A 14,433-nucleotide genomic window follows, 5' to 3' on the forward strand; every position below is an offset into this window, starting at 1 on the left:
CCAACCCCAAACATTCAGCCGCTGGGCTCCCTCGTGACGCTTCACCCCTTGCCAATAAATATGTATACAAGTATGCGAGATCCTATCTCCGACTTGCACAGCTAAGGTTCTCTCCATCTCTCCACGATCATCTAAGCGACCAACCCCTTTCTACAGCGATGACTGACACAGATCTTCTGCCGGACGCCGTGATTAGATGGGCTCCCACAATTGATGCACTTGACAAAGCCATCGCCAAAAACATGCCCCTGTGTCCATCCACAAGCTCCGGCGAACAAGAATTCAACCATTTCTGGCATAACGTCTTTACCTCCCTTGCCGCCGAAATCGAAGAAGATGACACCATCCCCTTGCACCTGACTTCGCCTCCCCGTCCCACCTTCTCCATCAAAGTTTTCACGAAACCAGTTCGGGACAGGACTTGCTGGTGTGATAACACTGGCTATGATTTCCAAATCGTCCTTAGAAACCCATCTGGTGTTACCAAAGGGGATTTGGTAAGGGGCATAAGGGATTATCTGTATAGCGAGGAAGGGTCACAGACAAGGGTTTTCTACAGGCCAGGACAGCCGGGCGATGGACTGGGAAAGCAGGAGGTGGATATGAAGCGGGTAGTGGTTTACGATTCGACTTGGTATATCATGGACAATAAAGAGGACATACCTGATGAAAATGAAACACGTTTCGAGGGATGCACATGGAAGGATCCCGAGATCGTGCTGTTTTGTTGCACAATGGAGAAGGTGGAGGAACGACGGAAGGAAAACAACAGAATTGGGGACACGTATATGAAAGATGCGGCGGAGTGACCCAATTGTAGGTGTTTCCAAGCGTGTGCCTGAACGCAAACCAAAATATATTCCACTCATGACTTACCCCAAACGCCTTGATGTAAACCAAAGGGCATTGCGCTGATTCCCGAGGCCAAAAACCGCCTGAAACCCCTAAACCCAAAATGCAAAAGACATGACAGTGTGCCCGACCCGGCTCCTTTTTGTCCTTGATCCTCGCCCTCGGACCTTCCATCCATGACGACACGAGCGTCCCTTGTCCAACCAAATTCAAAATATTATAGACAGCTCTTCACCAACCACAGTGCGGGCAGGGCTCGTTGGTGTACATCGCATTGGCCAAACAGATCTCAGTCCCACTGTCTTCTTTCTTGTTTCATCTGCCTGATTCGGCTTCCGCATATTCTTGATCCTCCTCTTCCGGCTTCTCCATGACGACACGGGCGTCTCCTTGTTCTTGCCCTCCGGCTTCCTCCTCTTCTTGATCCTCCTCGCTGACGACCCAGCCGTCAATCTCCCAGTATCCTGCCTCTTCAGTTTGTTCCTCGTCTTGCTTCAGCCACTCGCGTTCTTGCTCTTCCTCCCGCAGTATCGCCATGACCGTACGAACGTCGTCCTTCATGCGTTCTGGCTCTTCAATATCTGGTGCCAAAAGTGCGAGCGGATCAAGCTGGCGGTAGAATTGTTGCCACATAATTCCGGGTTCGCTGCTCGACAAAATGTTGTGATACCCCCCCGTGCGAGGAAAACTCAACACTCGGGCTTCGAGCGCATGATCCTCGTTATTCATTGCGTTTTTTTTGTGAGCCTCTTCATGGCTGAGCCGAGTTCGGAGCCAGCTGCCTTCAGAACTTCTGTTGTTGTTTGGTCTAGCCAGTCCTGGGTGGGGATTCTGCCGCTGAACTGGTCCCGGAACCTTGACAGATTCTCTGTCATGTCTTGACACGCCCTAGATCGGGCTTCGGCGGATTCATTGTTTGGAGCGACCACAACTTCCTTGCCAGCGAAAGATGTGGCTTGGGAGACTGTCATGTAATATGCCAGCTGAGCAATGGTGCGGCGGACTTGGCGCATTTTCTCGCCGTAGATTGGTGGCAGTGGTAGAAGGTGTTCTTCGCCCAGCCGCAATCACAAGGGAAGTGGAATTGGCAACCGCAGCCAGACTCGTAGTCATCATCATCATTCTCAGGTTGTGCCCTGGTGGCAAGAAGAAAGACCACTTTCAAAAGTTCGGTTGGGTATCATGTGGGTGTAAAAATTCAAAAACTGGAAATGGCCTCCATCGTGGTAACTCCTAAAACGCGCATATTTCCACCATGACCTTCCCTCACAACCTCTATCAAGACCTCGCGCTTCCGAAACTTGAACTTGTCCTCGTTGAGCTTGCACTGCTTCGTCTTGTCCATATTGAACCTAGCCCCTGGGCTTCTTGATATGTTGTTCGCGTGGGACCCGGTAGGCTCACGGCTTGCAGCTTCTCCAATCCCGACTTGAAGGCACTGTTGATGGCCACTCTGAGGCCCGAGATGAAGGGGTTGTGTGCACGGTGTTGGTGCTGTTCTGCTAGTTGGTAGTCGGCGGGGTGGGAAACGTGGTGATGAACTCGCTCAAGACGCTCCATGTCGTCGAGCATCATGTGGTAGTACTCTTCATCCTCCATTATGCGGTGGTGGATATGATGGTGTCCCTGATTGTCACATGTCAGGATTAGGGCTGTGTTATTGTTTTACTTCATGGCTGAATACACATACACTGTGTGGAGAAAACAAACTCGGAAGCTTTGGGTGGAAGAACTCAAGTCAGAGTTCGATGGTGTGTCTGAACTCTTCAAGATGATGGCTCTTGTGAACTTTGACAGCTTGACCGTCGGTAAAGTTTGATGTGATGCGATAGTGAATCGTTGGTGATAAAAATGCTTTGGAAGGCCATCCATTCCCTCAGAGGAGACATGGAGTTGGGATTTATATGGCACATTGTGATTCTCTTGTTCATATTGAAGTTGCAGCCCAAACGCGTCAATCGCACCACCATTGCTGTGTGGCCAGTTGTACTGAGCTGGGGACTGCCGTCGTCGTATGATTTTGGCTCAATAGAGTTGGTGCCATTGGCTGCACCAACCACAACCACCCAGACACCTCCCCAGTTATCGGTCCACTACAGAGCAGTGCATCCTGATGACGTTGAGCCCAGATTTTGGCATTGGGCCACCGGGCGAAACCGGGCTAGGATGGTCCAAATATTTGTCGTGATTCGAGAATCACCACAGTGGGTAGCTAGACACCTCTTGCGCTATCAATAAAATGCCATTCAAAACAACAAAGGAAAGGGTATATAATAACCTAGAATGATACAAGACGCAAGCGAGTGCTGGGCTCGGTCCCACCTCTTCTTCACCTCCCACTTCTCAGCCCATCGCCAGGCTGTTGGCCCTCCCACGCTGGCAAAGGAAAAAACAAAGGAAAAAAAAAACAGTATTACACAAGTGACTCATGAATTATCATTATCTCGTGCTCCATCACCCTAAACTTTCCCTTCTTCTTGACACCGTGGCTTGGCTCTTCACAGTTCATCATGGCCCTGAACCTTCTCCTTGACCGCTTCGGTCGCTTCGCTCGCAACACTTGCCACCTTCTCACCGACGCTTCTGACCTTCTCGCCGGCCTCACCGACCACTTCGCTAGCGGCGCTGGCGGCTGAGCCAACAACGTTGGTGCCGGTGGCATAAGCAGCATTCAGCCTGGACACCACGCTTTCCGAGAATGTTGGTTCCTTGCCGACCAAGAGTTCAGACACGAGCGCACTCACGGCCTCATAGCGTTGAGCAGCCGCATCACTGGCCACAGCAGCGGCACTCGTTACTGACCCCGCCCCTTCACCAGCTGCCGCCGAGGCAGAGGAAGCGTACTCGCCAACACCGCTGTAGAAAGCTTCGTACCATGGAGTAGGGGCTGGAGCACCGTAGACCTGTATGCTGATCTTGGTGACAATGACATCCCAGCCATCAGCCACGTAGTCAGCTGCAGCAGCAGCTTGCTCGTATCCGGCGGCAGCCGCAGAAGAGACGTTCTCGCCGGCAACCGATGCGGCGGAGGAAACTCCTGCACTGGCAGCAGCCGCAATAGAGGATGCACCTGACCCAATGACAGAAGCAGCAGAGGCACCAGACTCGCTTGCCGCCGACGCAGCAGAAGCGGCAGCCACACTAGCTGCCGAAGCGGCAGAAGCAGCCGACTCGCTGGCCACTGAAGCGGCCGAAGAAGCAGACTCGCCAACGGCGGCGGCAGCAGCAGCCGCGGACTCGCTGGCGACCGAAGCAAGCGAAGAAGCAGTACCGGCAAGATCAGTCGGTGTAGGAGTGGCCGTCATGGAGCTCACGGCTGCGCTGGCTGCCGACAAAAACTCGGAATACCTGGCATGCGCGAGGCCGAGACCGGCGTAGTAATTGTGCCGGGCGTTGTCCAGAAGCTTGTTGACATGTTCAGCTGGGGTGGAAGGTGTTGGGGTGGCCAGACCAGCTGCAGTCTTGGCACTTTCGTACTGCTCCAGCGCCCAAGACCGGCCCTGTTCGAGGCGTTCCGAGGCAATGGACTCGATACGAGCCCAATCGACACTGGGCACGGGGACAGTCGGAATGGCGACCGTGGGCATGATGTTCTTCTTCGTCTTGGTTGGTGTCCCGCGCAACTGAGTCGACACAGCCTCGAGCGCAACGTCCATCCGAGAGCTTGCTGAGGCCATGGCCTTGTTGTAAGCAGACGTCACCGAGGCGAGCATCTGTTGATGAGCAGGAAGGGGAGTGCCGTGGATCTGGGCTGAGACAGCCGACAATGCCTCGGAATATTGTGCGTTGGCACGAGACATGGCTGCGGAGTAGACCGATCTCAATTCGTCTTGCATTACCTGAATGGCACCAGACATGTCCTCCTCGTCATCCTCCTCGTCATCGAGGATAGGGGAATGACGGGGCACAACCTGAGCGGCGGCGCCAAATAGAGCGGGCTTGACAGTATGCGCCGCTTCGGCTTCCACGACAGGACGAGTATCAGGAGCGTCTCCAGCCTCCTCTTCTTCCCCCACGGCGTCCTCGTCGACTGGCAGCTCAACTGGGGCTGGGTCAGCTTTGACGTCCTCTTGAATCTGCGTCGCATTATCAACAATAGGGGGGGTCTCGAACACCAGGGACTCGCTGGCCGCAAGATGCGCAAGATCGTCAGCAACTGGCTCTGGAGAGTTGTCGACATCGGCGGTGGCCTCGGACGTGGGCTCAACAACGCTGGAGATCTCTTCCGAGGCAGCGCTAACTGCCTCAGCCGGCTCCTCATCGCCCTCACCAGCCATCGAGTCCTTGGCCCACAAGTTGTTATTGCCAACCGATTGGGCAGCCTCAGCTGTCTTTTCCGATACAGTGTCCTTGACACCGACAACAGCCTCGCTTGCCTTCTCGTACGCTCCCGCCACCTTGTCGACGACGGCATGCTGGGCCTTTTCCGCGGACTCGCCAGCCTTGTTGACCACGCTGGTGGCAGCAAGTCTGGCGGCTTGGACAGCCTCGGCAGCCTGCTGTGTCAGGGTGCTATCAAACTCCTCCGTCACATCGCCAGCCACAAGCTTCCAGTTGGCCACTTGCTTTAGACGACCGAGCTCCTTGGCTGCCGTGGCGGCCAGTTTCATGGCCTCATCCTCGATGTTGGCCCCCTCCACCTGCGCAGCTTCAAGGTTCGGGTGGGTAACGATAAGCTTCTCCAGATCCCCCTTCCACTCGTCAAATCTGCTCTTCAACAGGTGGTACTTGGCCCAGTCCTTGTATGTGATTCCATCCGTCCAGGCCCACTTCATGCCAATCCTTTGCAGTGCCAGATCCCTGATGCCTTGAAGAACGGTGAAGTGGGTTTCAGCCGCTTGCGTGATGGAAGCCTGCAACTCGGTTTCGTACTCCTCACGCCAGTGACGCACGGCCTGCGCCTTGTCTTTGATAGCCATACCGGCCTGCCTGACAGCCTGAACGATTTCCTCCTGTGCGTCCTCGGTTCCCAGCTCCTTGTCGTTGACTGCATTGATGATGTCGAGAATGTCGCCGCGGAGCAGTACCAGCTCAGAGACTGTGGCTTCTTGAAGCTGGTCGAGAAGAGCCTTGCCTGTAATTCGAGCGTTTCGGCGAATCATCCTCTTGGCAATCTCCTGGACGCGGTTGTCAATCTCGGCAGCCCCTTCATCCACGGCTTTGGCGTAGCGCTCTTGCCAGTCCTTGAGATCTGCAGCCACTGTCTCACGAGCAGCGCGGCGCACCGGATCCTCATTCTCGACTTGTTCGGCAGTATCGGGAGGAGTGATGGGATCGACGCTGGATTTGGATCGATGGGCTTCTGGAGCGTCCTTGGCTTGCGGTCGACCGGCTGTGGAAGAAGACTTGCTCGAGGCAACAACAGAGGTGGTCGAGGAGGCGGATGGTGCAGGCTTGACAAAAGAAGATATCGTTTTGGAAGCAAAGCTAGAAATACGTTAGCAAACTGTGTGCTGCATCGCTGGTAAAGACTCAGACTAACCTAGAAGCTGAGTCTACTGCTGACTTGGGAACTGACTTTTTGGTGCCATTGGTGCTGCTGCTATACCGGCCCAGTCGCTTGCCAATCTTGACAAGCTGGGGCTCCACATTCTCAACGTAGATGACTCTCAGATGCGGCCAGACAGTGCTGTCAAGGAAGAGGTTTGTCTTATTCCACGCCCAGGCGCATGTAGGCGCTACGGTTCCCAGCGCAAAGTCCGAGGTGGCATGATAAGCCTGCAGTGCGTAGGGCTGAGCAAACTGATACGAGGGTAACAGAAACTCATGATATGTCTGGAGAGAGTTGGTTCGCACGATCTCGTAGTAGGGCCCGACCACGGCCGAGAGCTGGTCGAGATGTGGCGCGAGGGTGTGGTCGTATTGGGTCTTGGCCAGATGCTGGACTTTGGTGATTTGAGGCTGTACAGACTTTTCCCACTGTGCCTTTCCGTAGACACGGGCCTGCTCAACCTGCGGGGCGCCATGCTGCTTCGCGTAATCCCAGGCTGGTGTGATGACCTTTTCGTCCACAGCGTTGTAGTATGGGCGCGCCAGCTCAACGTACGGTGCCGCGTATGCGTCGTAATATGGCTCGAGATGTGGGGTGACGGTGTTCTTGAGCTGGAAGTAAGGTCTGCACACGAGCGGGGAGTTTTCATCGCAGGCGTCGAGGGTAGCTGGGCACCAGAACAGAATCGCGTAGATCGAATACCATGCCACCAACCTGGGACGCAAAAAGATGTCAGCTCTTCTCCTCTCTTGTCTGACAGCTAGTATTTGCTCACCTGGCAGCGAAACTGAACAGCCAGGACGGCCAACCTGGCCTACGACTTCTAGTGTTTCTTTTCTGGATAGTGTTGTGGCCATTCAAGGCGGGCGACTTGATGGCGCCGTTAATACCATTCGCAGCCCGGTGGGCTTTCATTGTGGTGCCGTTTATGTCGTCCATGGCGCAAGACGATTCAGCACCAGGCTGAGGAGACGAGAAGAGAAAAAATATGACAGCGCCAATGCGTCAAGCAATCAAGCCGAAGAGAAAGGGCGTCAGGCGAAGTTGATTTCGCGCCGAAAGAAGGGAACAAGATGCTACTCAGTGATGGGAGGTCAGAAGTGAGGCACTGTTGGAGAAAAGACAGGTTTGGCCAAGGGAAGCTCGGACGGCTTGGATGGCTGTTTGGAAATGCAGGGGACTGCCAAGCGGGGGCGTTGTTGGGTTTCTCCTGCAGTGCCCTGGTCTTGTCTTGTTGCCTTGTTGGTTTTGAAAATGGATACAGGTAGCAAAGTCAATGTAAAATTAACTGCTGCGTGTTGGATGCAACTCTGAATCTTGGAACATCTGGATGCCTGCTCGATTTTGTGTTAATTTTTTTCTTGGGAAAAGCTGCAAAAGCGTGACGACATTTGGTAGCCCGACTTCCTTGACAGGGCTCGGTCCTTAGTGCGACGCGGCCCCCCCTCCATGGACGTCATAGACGCGGGTGGTACACCCCAATCCCACTGCAGCCCGAGGAATAAACACAGTGCCCTATCTTTCACCAGTATTGATGTCAATCAGTCATATACAGAGTTTGTGTCAATGAAATATGGATGGACCTTGACCGTGAAGAGGTGAAACTTTTCCTGAATGTTGGGTCGGCTTGTCGAAATGTTTCAGATCGGCGCCGGGAACGGCGAGGCAATGGCACCTTACTACGGAGTTCTCTTCAGCCTTGGGCTTCAACCTACCTTGGATGAGATGACGGTTACATACTGGGTATGGATTATGATCCCATTACTTCCATTTCCTACTGCTTTGTCGGTCACAAAGCACAGAAAAGCGAGCAGCAGATTTCATCACACGCTTTAGACTAGTGTAGATGAACGAATGATACCCATACAACAGCATATGATTGATTATATCAGCGCAGCCTGGTATTTTGTGAAGTCATTGGGCACGTGCAAATGGCCCACTTTGTAGCAATCACCGGATGTTGATTGGTCCTGACACGGCGTCTTTGTGATAAGCAAAGCCCCGGTCCTTTGGGCGACGACCCTCCTCCGCGCTGAGCCTAGGCCTGCATCTCCAGCGTGGACGTGGAGTTGCACCTCCTGGTGGGATTTTGGAAATCTGTTGAAGATTTGCCATCGCATCCATCCATCGCCCATTTCCCATCTCAAATCACTATCTGACTGTCCCAACCGACAACCCATCACCCGATCAGCAGAAATCAACCCTTTGCTGTCGACAACAACGACAACGACAACGACCACTGCCACGTCGTGCGCTCCCCTGTCAAACCGCCACCGACCTCATCTGCCTCTCGATCCACGGCCACGGTCCCGCTGGAAACCTTCTCATAGTTCCCATGCGAGGTTAGAGTAGAGGCCTCGGAGTTCCTGCTACGAATGGCGTGTCCTTAACGTCTCCCGCCACGCACAATCACTCGACAAAACTCCGGTGAAGATGGCGGACCCCCAACTTCTGGGCCCCTTTCCGCCCCCCGACCCAGATCGATTTCCAAACACTAGGCTGCGAAGCCATCTTCTCAGGCCAGACTCGACGCCGCAAGAACCGCAACCATCACATTCTACGAATGATCCAGACACATGTCGAATATGTCGCGGGGAGGGGACGCCTGAAGAACCGCTCTTCTACCCATGCCGGTGCAGTGGCAGTATCAAGCACGTCCACCAGGATTGCTTGATGGAGTGGCTCTCCCATTCACAAAAGAAACATTGCGAGCTTTGCAAGACGCCCTTCCGTTTCACCAAGCTCTACGATCCAAATATGCCCAGATCGTTGCCATGGCACGTCTTTGCCAGCCACATGGCCAAATATTTCTTCGCCAACATGCTGCTGTGGATGAGAGCGTCGCTGGTAATGCTGGTTTGGTTTGGAGCCTTGCCGTACGTTATGAGGAATGTATGGAGCATGTTGTTCTGGTTCAGCGATGATGGTATGGCTGCTTTCCTCTTCCACAAAAGACGAGATCAAGCCCATCAGCTGGCCTCGGCCGCTGGGACGACACCTAACCCGGCCATGAACCTGTTCAGAAACAACACCACGTTAGCTACTAACCTCATATTCCCTGGCACAGCATGCATCGCCAAAAGCACCTCCGGTGCCGCTCAGGCCTCCAACGAGCACTCGGCCACTTCCACCATTTTACGTCTATTGTTTGGACCACCCGATACATCTGGCGCTGTTTCCACCGAGGCGGTTGCTATCCCAACTAGGAACAACTCCCTTTTGAGCGGCGTCCAATTTCTTCGCAACTTGACGCGGCATCCTTGGCTAAACGACAAGGTCATAGAGGTCCTCGAGGGCCTGATTATAACAATTCTGGTTATTGCTTGCTTCATTCTCATCATCTTGGTCAGAGACTATGTTGTTCAACAACAGCCCGAGATCAATATGCGTGCTGCGTTTGCAGCTGCTGAAAATGCACCGCATCCCGCACCACCACAGGAACCCCTGGCACGACCAGAGCCCCCACCTGTCGAGGAGGAACATCATGACAACCCTGCTCAGTGGGAGGATCTACAGGGCCAGTGGGATCCCGCCATTGTCGAACCACCTCCGCACTTGGCGCTGGAGGCCAGGCGCCAGATTGCGTTGGCTCGCTTGCAAGCTCATGAAAGACGGCTTCAAAGACAGTGGGCAGAACCCGAAGCTCGATATCAAGCAAGGTATGCGGGTGACGACCATGCTCCTGCACACGAGGCTGCTGAGAATAATCCATATAGCTTGGCTACTGGCTCACGAAATAGTTCGCCCTTTTTTCCATCGCCCTCCTTCCTTCCAAGAGCGGAACTGGACGCCATCGTCAATGGTGGTGAAGCTGCTGACGTAAAAAGCCGGCACCTCCATGACTTCCTTGCCATCTATCAGCGTGCCAAGGGAGATCCCCATCGCATTCTCGAAATTGCCAGAGAACAAGGGGCTGAGGAGCGACTGGATTACTGGCTGGCCCTTACGAGGTCGCTGCTGGATCGTCAAAACCGTACTGTGGCCGGTGCCGATGACCACTCGGACGTCAGCAGCGCTGCTGAGAATACTCCAGCATCGAGCACGGATGCTCGCTTCGAGAATATGGATTCTCCACCGTTTGGAGACCTTCGTCAAGCCACCCAGGCTATGGAGTGGACGACCTTTTCGGCCGGCGAAGACAATTTTGGACCCCGACATGATAGAAAAGGCAAGGGCGTACTAAGAGAGGATTCCGACGGTGAAAGCGCCCACACCGAAGACAGTGAAAGACCTTTGGCAAGCCCGCTTCGACCAAGGGCCAACACAGATGGTCCCAAAATTAGCGATACAACACACCCCTTGGCCAACAATAGCTGGTCGTTCCAGACCTTGACAGAACAAGAGCCTGATGGGATTTTGAATGACCAACACGGGACTGAGTCGACATCTTCGGGGCACTCGACTTTTGGATCACCCAAACAACCGGCGTCTCGACAAGATGCTGCGTCTGCCTTCTTCAAGACACCCAGATTCACCGAGGCTGCATTCGAACTTGACCAGACCACCCAGTCTGTGCCGCATCTGAGCAGCAGGGCTGAGGAAGAACTGCCAGTTGATCATTTGACTTCAGGACAGGAATCAAGCGCCGATTTTTGGGACATGACCTCGGGTGCTGAAGCGGCCCAGTCAGAGACAACCCCTCCGCCAGCCTTACCAGAGAATGGGGAGGATGCCGATGCGCAGGCCGAGCCACAAACCCCAAATCCGCCAGCCCCGCGCCCCCAGCCCGTAGGCATTGTCGACAGACTTGCTGATTTTATGTGGCGGGATGTGGATCGAATAGACCCGGCCGAGCTTGCTGCAGCTGACGCTCTGCAATTCGACGTGGGGGAAGGTGATCTCGCCAACGATGAGGTAGAAGAGGACGACCCCGAAGTACCACAGCGAGATAGAGAGGTGGTTGAAGCCGCTGTGGCAGCTGGGCTGGATCCAGACGCGATCGAAGATGCTGAGGACTTGGAAGGGATCCTGGAGCTCCTCGGTTTGCGAGGTCCCGTCGCTGGCTTATTTCAGAATGCCATATTCTGCTCTTTTCTCGTATCTATTACCGTCTTCCTCGGTATCGTAGTCCCCTACAATATCGGGCGTATGACAGTTTGGATGGTCGCGAATCCTATTCGACCGGCGCGGATGCTCTTCGGCTTATGCATGCTCGTTCAGGACATCGCCATTGTATTGTTCGGATTAGCAGTTTTGTTCGGCGCGAAGGCTCTTCTCATGCTCACGAAAGTCGCCCCCAGTTTGCTTGGCTCTGTGGTCGACCTTCTTACAACCACGTCGGCCATGTCCTATGGCACCATGATGAGTGCTTCCAACAGAGTGGGGAGCAGTTTCTTTGCCGAAATCGTCCACATTTCTGGCACTGAGATACAAAACTTCTCTGCCATCAGTCATGAGGCATTGCTTCAACTGAAGGGCCATATTAGTCTGGGGTTCGCTGCACTTGTCACAGGGGTGGACTACCTCTTCTCCGGTGATTACGCCGAAAAGAGCTCCGACATCGTGTCATTCATGGAAGGGCTCGCTACGATAACGATGGGATGCTTGAAGCAACTCCCCGGCATCCTCACCAACCCCAACTCTTGGGTACTTAACCTCAGCGTGCCAGATTCCACGTCAACGGCCTTTGATGCAGATCTTGCTCAGTGGAGCGGCACCGACAGACTCTGGGCTATCGTGGCTGGTTATGTTGCCATCTCCATCATTGCTGGTCTTTACTTGCGACGAGGAAGCCCCTTTTTCACGGGTCCAACAGGTCAGGATTGGGAAGCATCCATTATTGATGGCCTCAACCAAGCTAGTGGCGTCATGAAGGTGATCCTGATCATTGGTATCGAGATGCTCGTCTTCCCGCTCTATTGTGGGCTGCTGCTCGACCTCGCCTTGCTGCCCCTTTTCGCGGGCGCCACGATTAGGTCAAGGGTCCTCTTCACCATGAACTACCCGGTCACGTCCATCTTCGTTCACTGGTTTGTCGGAACAGGGTACATGTTTCACTTTGCCCTTTTCGTCTCCATGTGTAGAAAGATCATGCGCAAAGGGGTTCTCTACTTTATCCGCGACCCCGACGACCCGGAGTTCCACCCCATCCGCGATGTTCTGGAGCGCAGTGTCGCGACTCAGCTGCGCAAAATCCTGTTTTCTGCCTTGGTTTATGGCGCCCTCGTCATGGTTTGCCTAGGCGGCGTCGTCTGGGGGCTTGCCCTTTCTGCTTCGAGCGTTCTACCGATCCACTACTCGTCCAATGAGCCTATGCTGGAGTTTCCCGTCGATCTGCTCTTTTACAACTTCCTCATGCCACTAGCAGTTCGTCACTTCAAGCCCAGTGATGGTCTACATGCCATGTACACGTGGTGGTTTCGGAAATGTGCCCGAGGCTTGAGGGTGACTTGGTTCTTATTTGGGGAGCGTCGCATCGATGAGGAAGGCAAACTTGTACTGAAGAGCGACTCACCCGATGCGGCCCTGCCGTGGTGGCGGACATTGTTCCTTGAAGTGAATAACGACCAGGTCCGGGCAAAGCAGTGGACCAACCTTTTCGAGCCCAGCCCGGAGAAACCGACCGTCATGGGAACGGAAGACGCTCTCTTGTGGAACACAAACAAGAAGGCCCTCGTCGAGTCAGGCCAACTCATCCCTGACGGACGATATGTTCGGGCGCCATGCTCTGATCAGGTCAAAATTCCCAAGGGCAAGAGGGTGTTTCTCGACGTATCCGAAGATAACAAGCGACAGGACGAGGCTGCACCAACTGACCTGTACAACTCTGAAGAGTTTCAATTCGTCTATGTGCCGCCCCATTTTAGGCTCCGGGTCTTCCTCTTCATCACTTTCATCTGGGCCTTCGCCGCCATCACGGGTATTGGTTTCACCATCGTACCGCTCGTCTTTGGTCGTTGGATGTTTAGATCTCTTCTTCCCAGTCACATTCATACCAACGATATCTATGCTTTCAGCATCGGCATCTACATTTTGGGCTCTGCTGCTTATGCCGCATTTCATGCGCCGTCCATCTACCGTGCCGCACACGATTGGGTCGACAGCTTTACAAGGACCGTCGTCAATGGGGAGGCTGTCTGGCCAATGGTTGATGCATGCATCCAGGTTGCCAAGATTATTTACGCCCACGTCTTTTACCATATCGTCTTTCCCCTCATGCTTGCCTCATTGGTGGAGTTGTATCTTTTGACGCCGGTGAACGAGATCCTATATGGTGCCCTACCTAAGAAGCGAGCTGATGCTTCTGAGCTTGCGCCCATCATGACGCCAGGTGCTGAACTCAATCCGAAGCATACTGTTCGTTTGGTCCAGGCCTGGACCATTGGCCTGCTCTATCTCAACCTCATCAACCGGATCGTCAACCGCTGGTTTTCGGGTACCCGCCTTGCTGCAGCTGTGATGGCTATCTTCCGGCGTGGCTGGCTCCATCCAGATGTCTCCATCCTGACTCGGGCTTTCATCGTTCCTGGACTCATCCTCTGGAGCAGTGCCGTCATCGCGCCGCTCCTCCTTGCCAGACTTGGCGTGGCCAACGGGCTACATGAGGCCATGCTTCACTCATCGTATGGCACACCTCTTGTCGGCCATGCCGAGTTAAGCCATGCATACAAGGTCCTCATCTACCGTCTGAGTTACCCCGTCATGGCTGTGTTGGCTGTCTGTGCAGTTGTGCTCTGGAGTATGTTTGGTGTGTTCAAGAGGTGGAACATGCGTATAAGAGACGAGGCATATCTAATCGGGGAAAGGCTGCATAACTTTGGGGCGTCGGTGGGAAATAGCACCCCAAAGGGGAAGGCCGCAGCTTGGAGAGGCGCTCCGGGAAGGATATAGAAGGGTGCAATATCTTTGCATTACAAACGTGTTCATCGTCAAGAGCGCGACGTCTTTTGTTCTGGGAAGTTATAGACGGTCAGCATGGGTTGGTTGGTTGGCTTGGCGTTTGGCTGAACAGGTGATGATTTACGGAGCAGAATTATAGCAGAAGCGATAGGCGGAAATTCTTCAGGTACTGGGAGCTGCGAGTGTACATCTTAATGTTTTGTATGTAGCAGTTACAAAAGTACATACCCTATCCATGAGCTACTGATGAA

General features: G+C 54.0%; 3 protein-coding genes across 3 annotated transcripts; 1 reads left to right on the top strand and 2 right to left on the bottom strand.

The window, feature by feature from the left end:
• Nucleotides 1–2,130: 2,130 nt before the first annotated feature.
• On the bottom strand, nucleotides 2,131–2,451 carry QC761_704430 (uncharacterized protein; the record flags this gene model as incomplete). Its single annotated transcript, XM_062882018.1, has 1 exon — nucleotides 2,131–2,451. The coding sequence occupies one exon, from the start codon at nucleotides 2,449–2,451 to the stop codon at nucleotides 2,131–2,133; it is 321 nt and encodes a 106-aa protein (XP_062727771.1).
• A 622-nt stretch (nucleotides 2,452–3,073) lies between these two features.
• On the bottom strand, nucleotides 3,074–8,200 carry QC761_704420 (uncharacterized protein). The gene is made up of 4 exons (XM_062882017.1): nucleotides 8,084–8,200; nucleotides 7,119–8,022; nucleotides 6,335–7,057; nucleotides 3,074–6,279 (listed from the first exon to the last, which is right to left on the bottom strand). The coding sequence occupies exons 2-4, from the start codon at nucleotides 7,280–7,282 to the stop codon at nucleotides 3,351–3,353; spliced, it is 3,816 nt and encodes a 1,271-aa protein (XP_062727772.1). The 5' UTR covers nucleotides 7,283–8,022; nucleotides 8,084–8,200; the 3' UTR covers nucleotides 3,074–3,350.
• A 179-nt stretch (nucleotides 8,201–8,379) lies between these two features.
• On the top strand, nucleotides 8,380–14,173 carry QC761_704410 (uncharacterized protein; the record flags this gene model as incomplete). Its single annotated transcript, XM_062882016.1, has 2 exons — nucleotides 8,380–9,269; nucleotides 9,411–14,173. Exons 1-2 carry the CDS (start codon nucleotides 8,777–8,779, stop codon nucleotides 14,171–14,173), a joined length of 5,256 nt encoding a protein of 1,751 aa, XP_062727773.1. The 5' UTR covers nucleotides 8,380–8,776.
• Between the last annotated feature and the right edge of the window lie 260 nt (nucleotides 14,174–14,433).

Source organism: Podospora bellae-mahoneyi, chromosome 7, assembly GCF_035222275.1.
Source record: "Podospora bellae-mahoneyi strain CBS 112042 chromosome 7, whole genome shotgun sequence".
Lineage (NCBI taxonomy): Eukaryota > Fungi > Ascomycota > Sordariomycetes > Sordariales > Podosporaceae > Podospora > Podospora bellae-mahoneyi.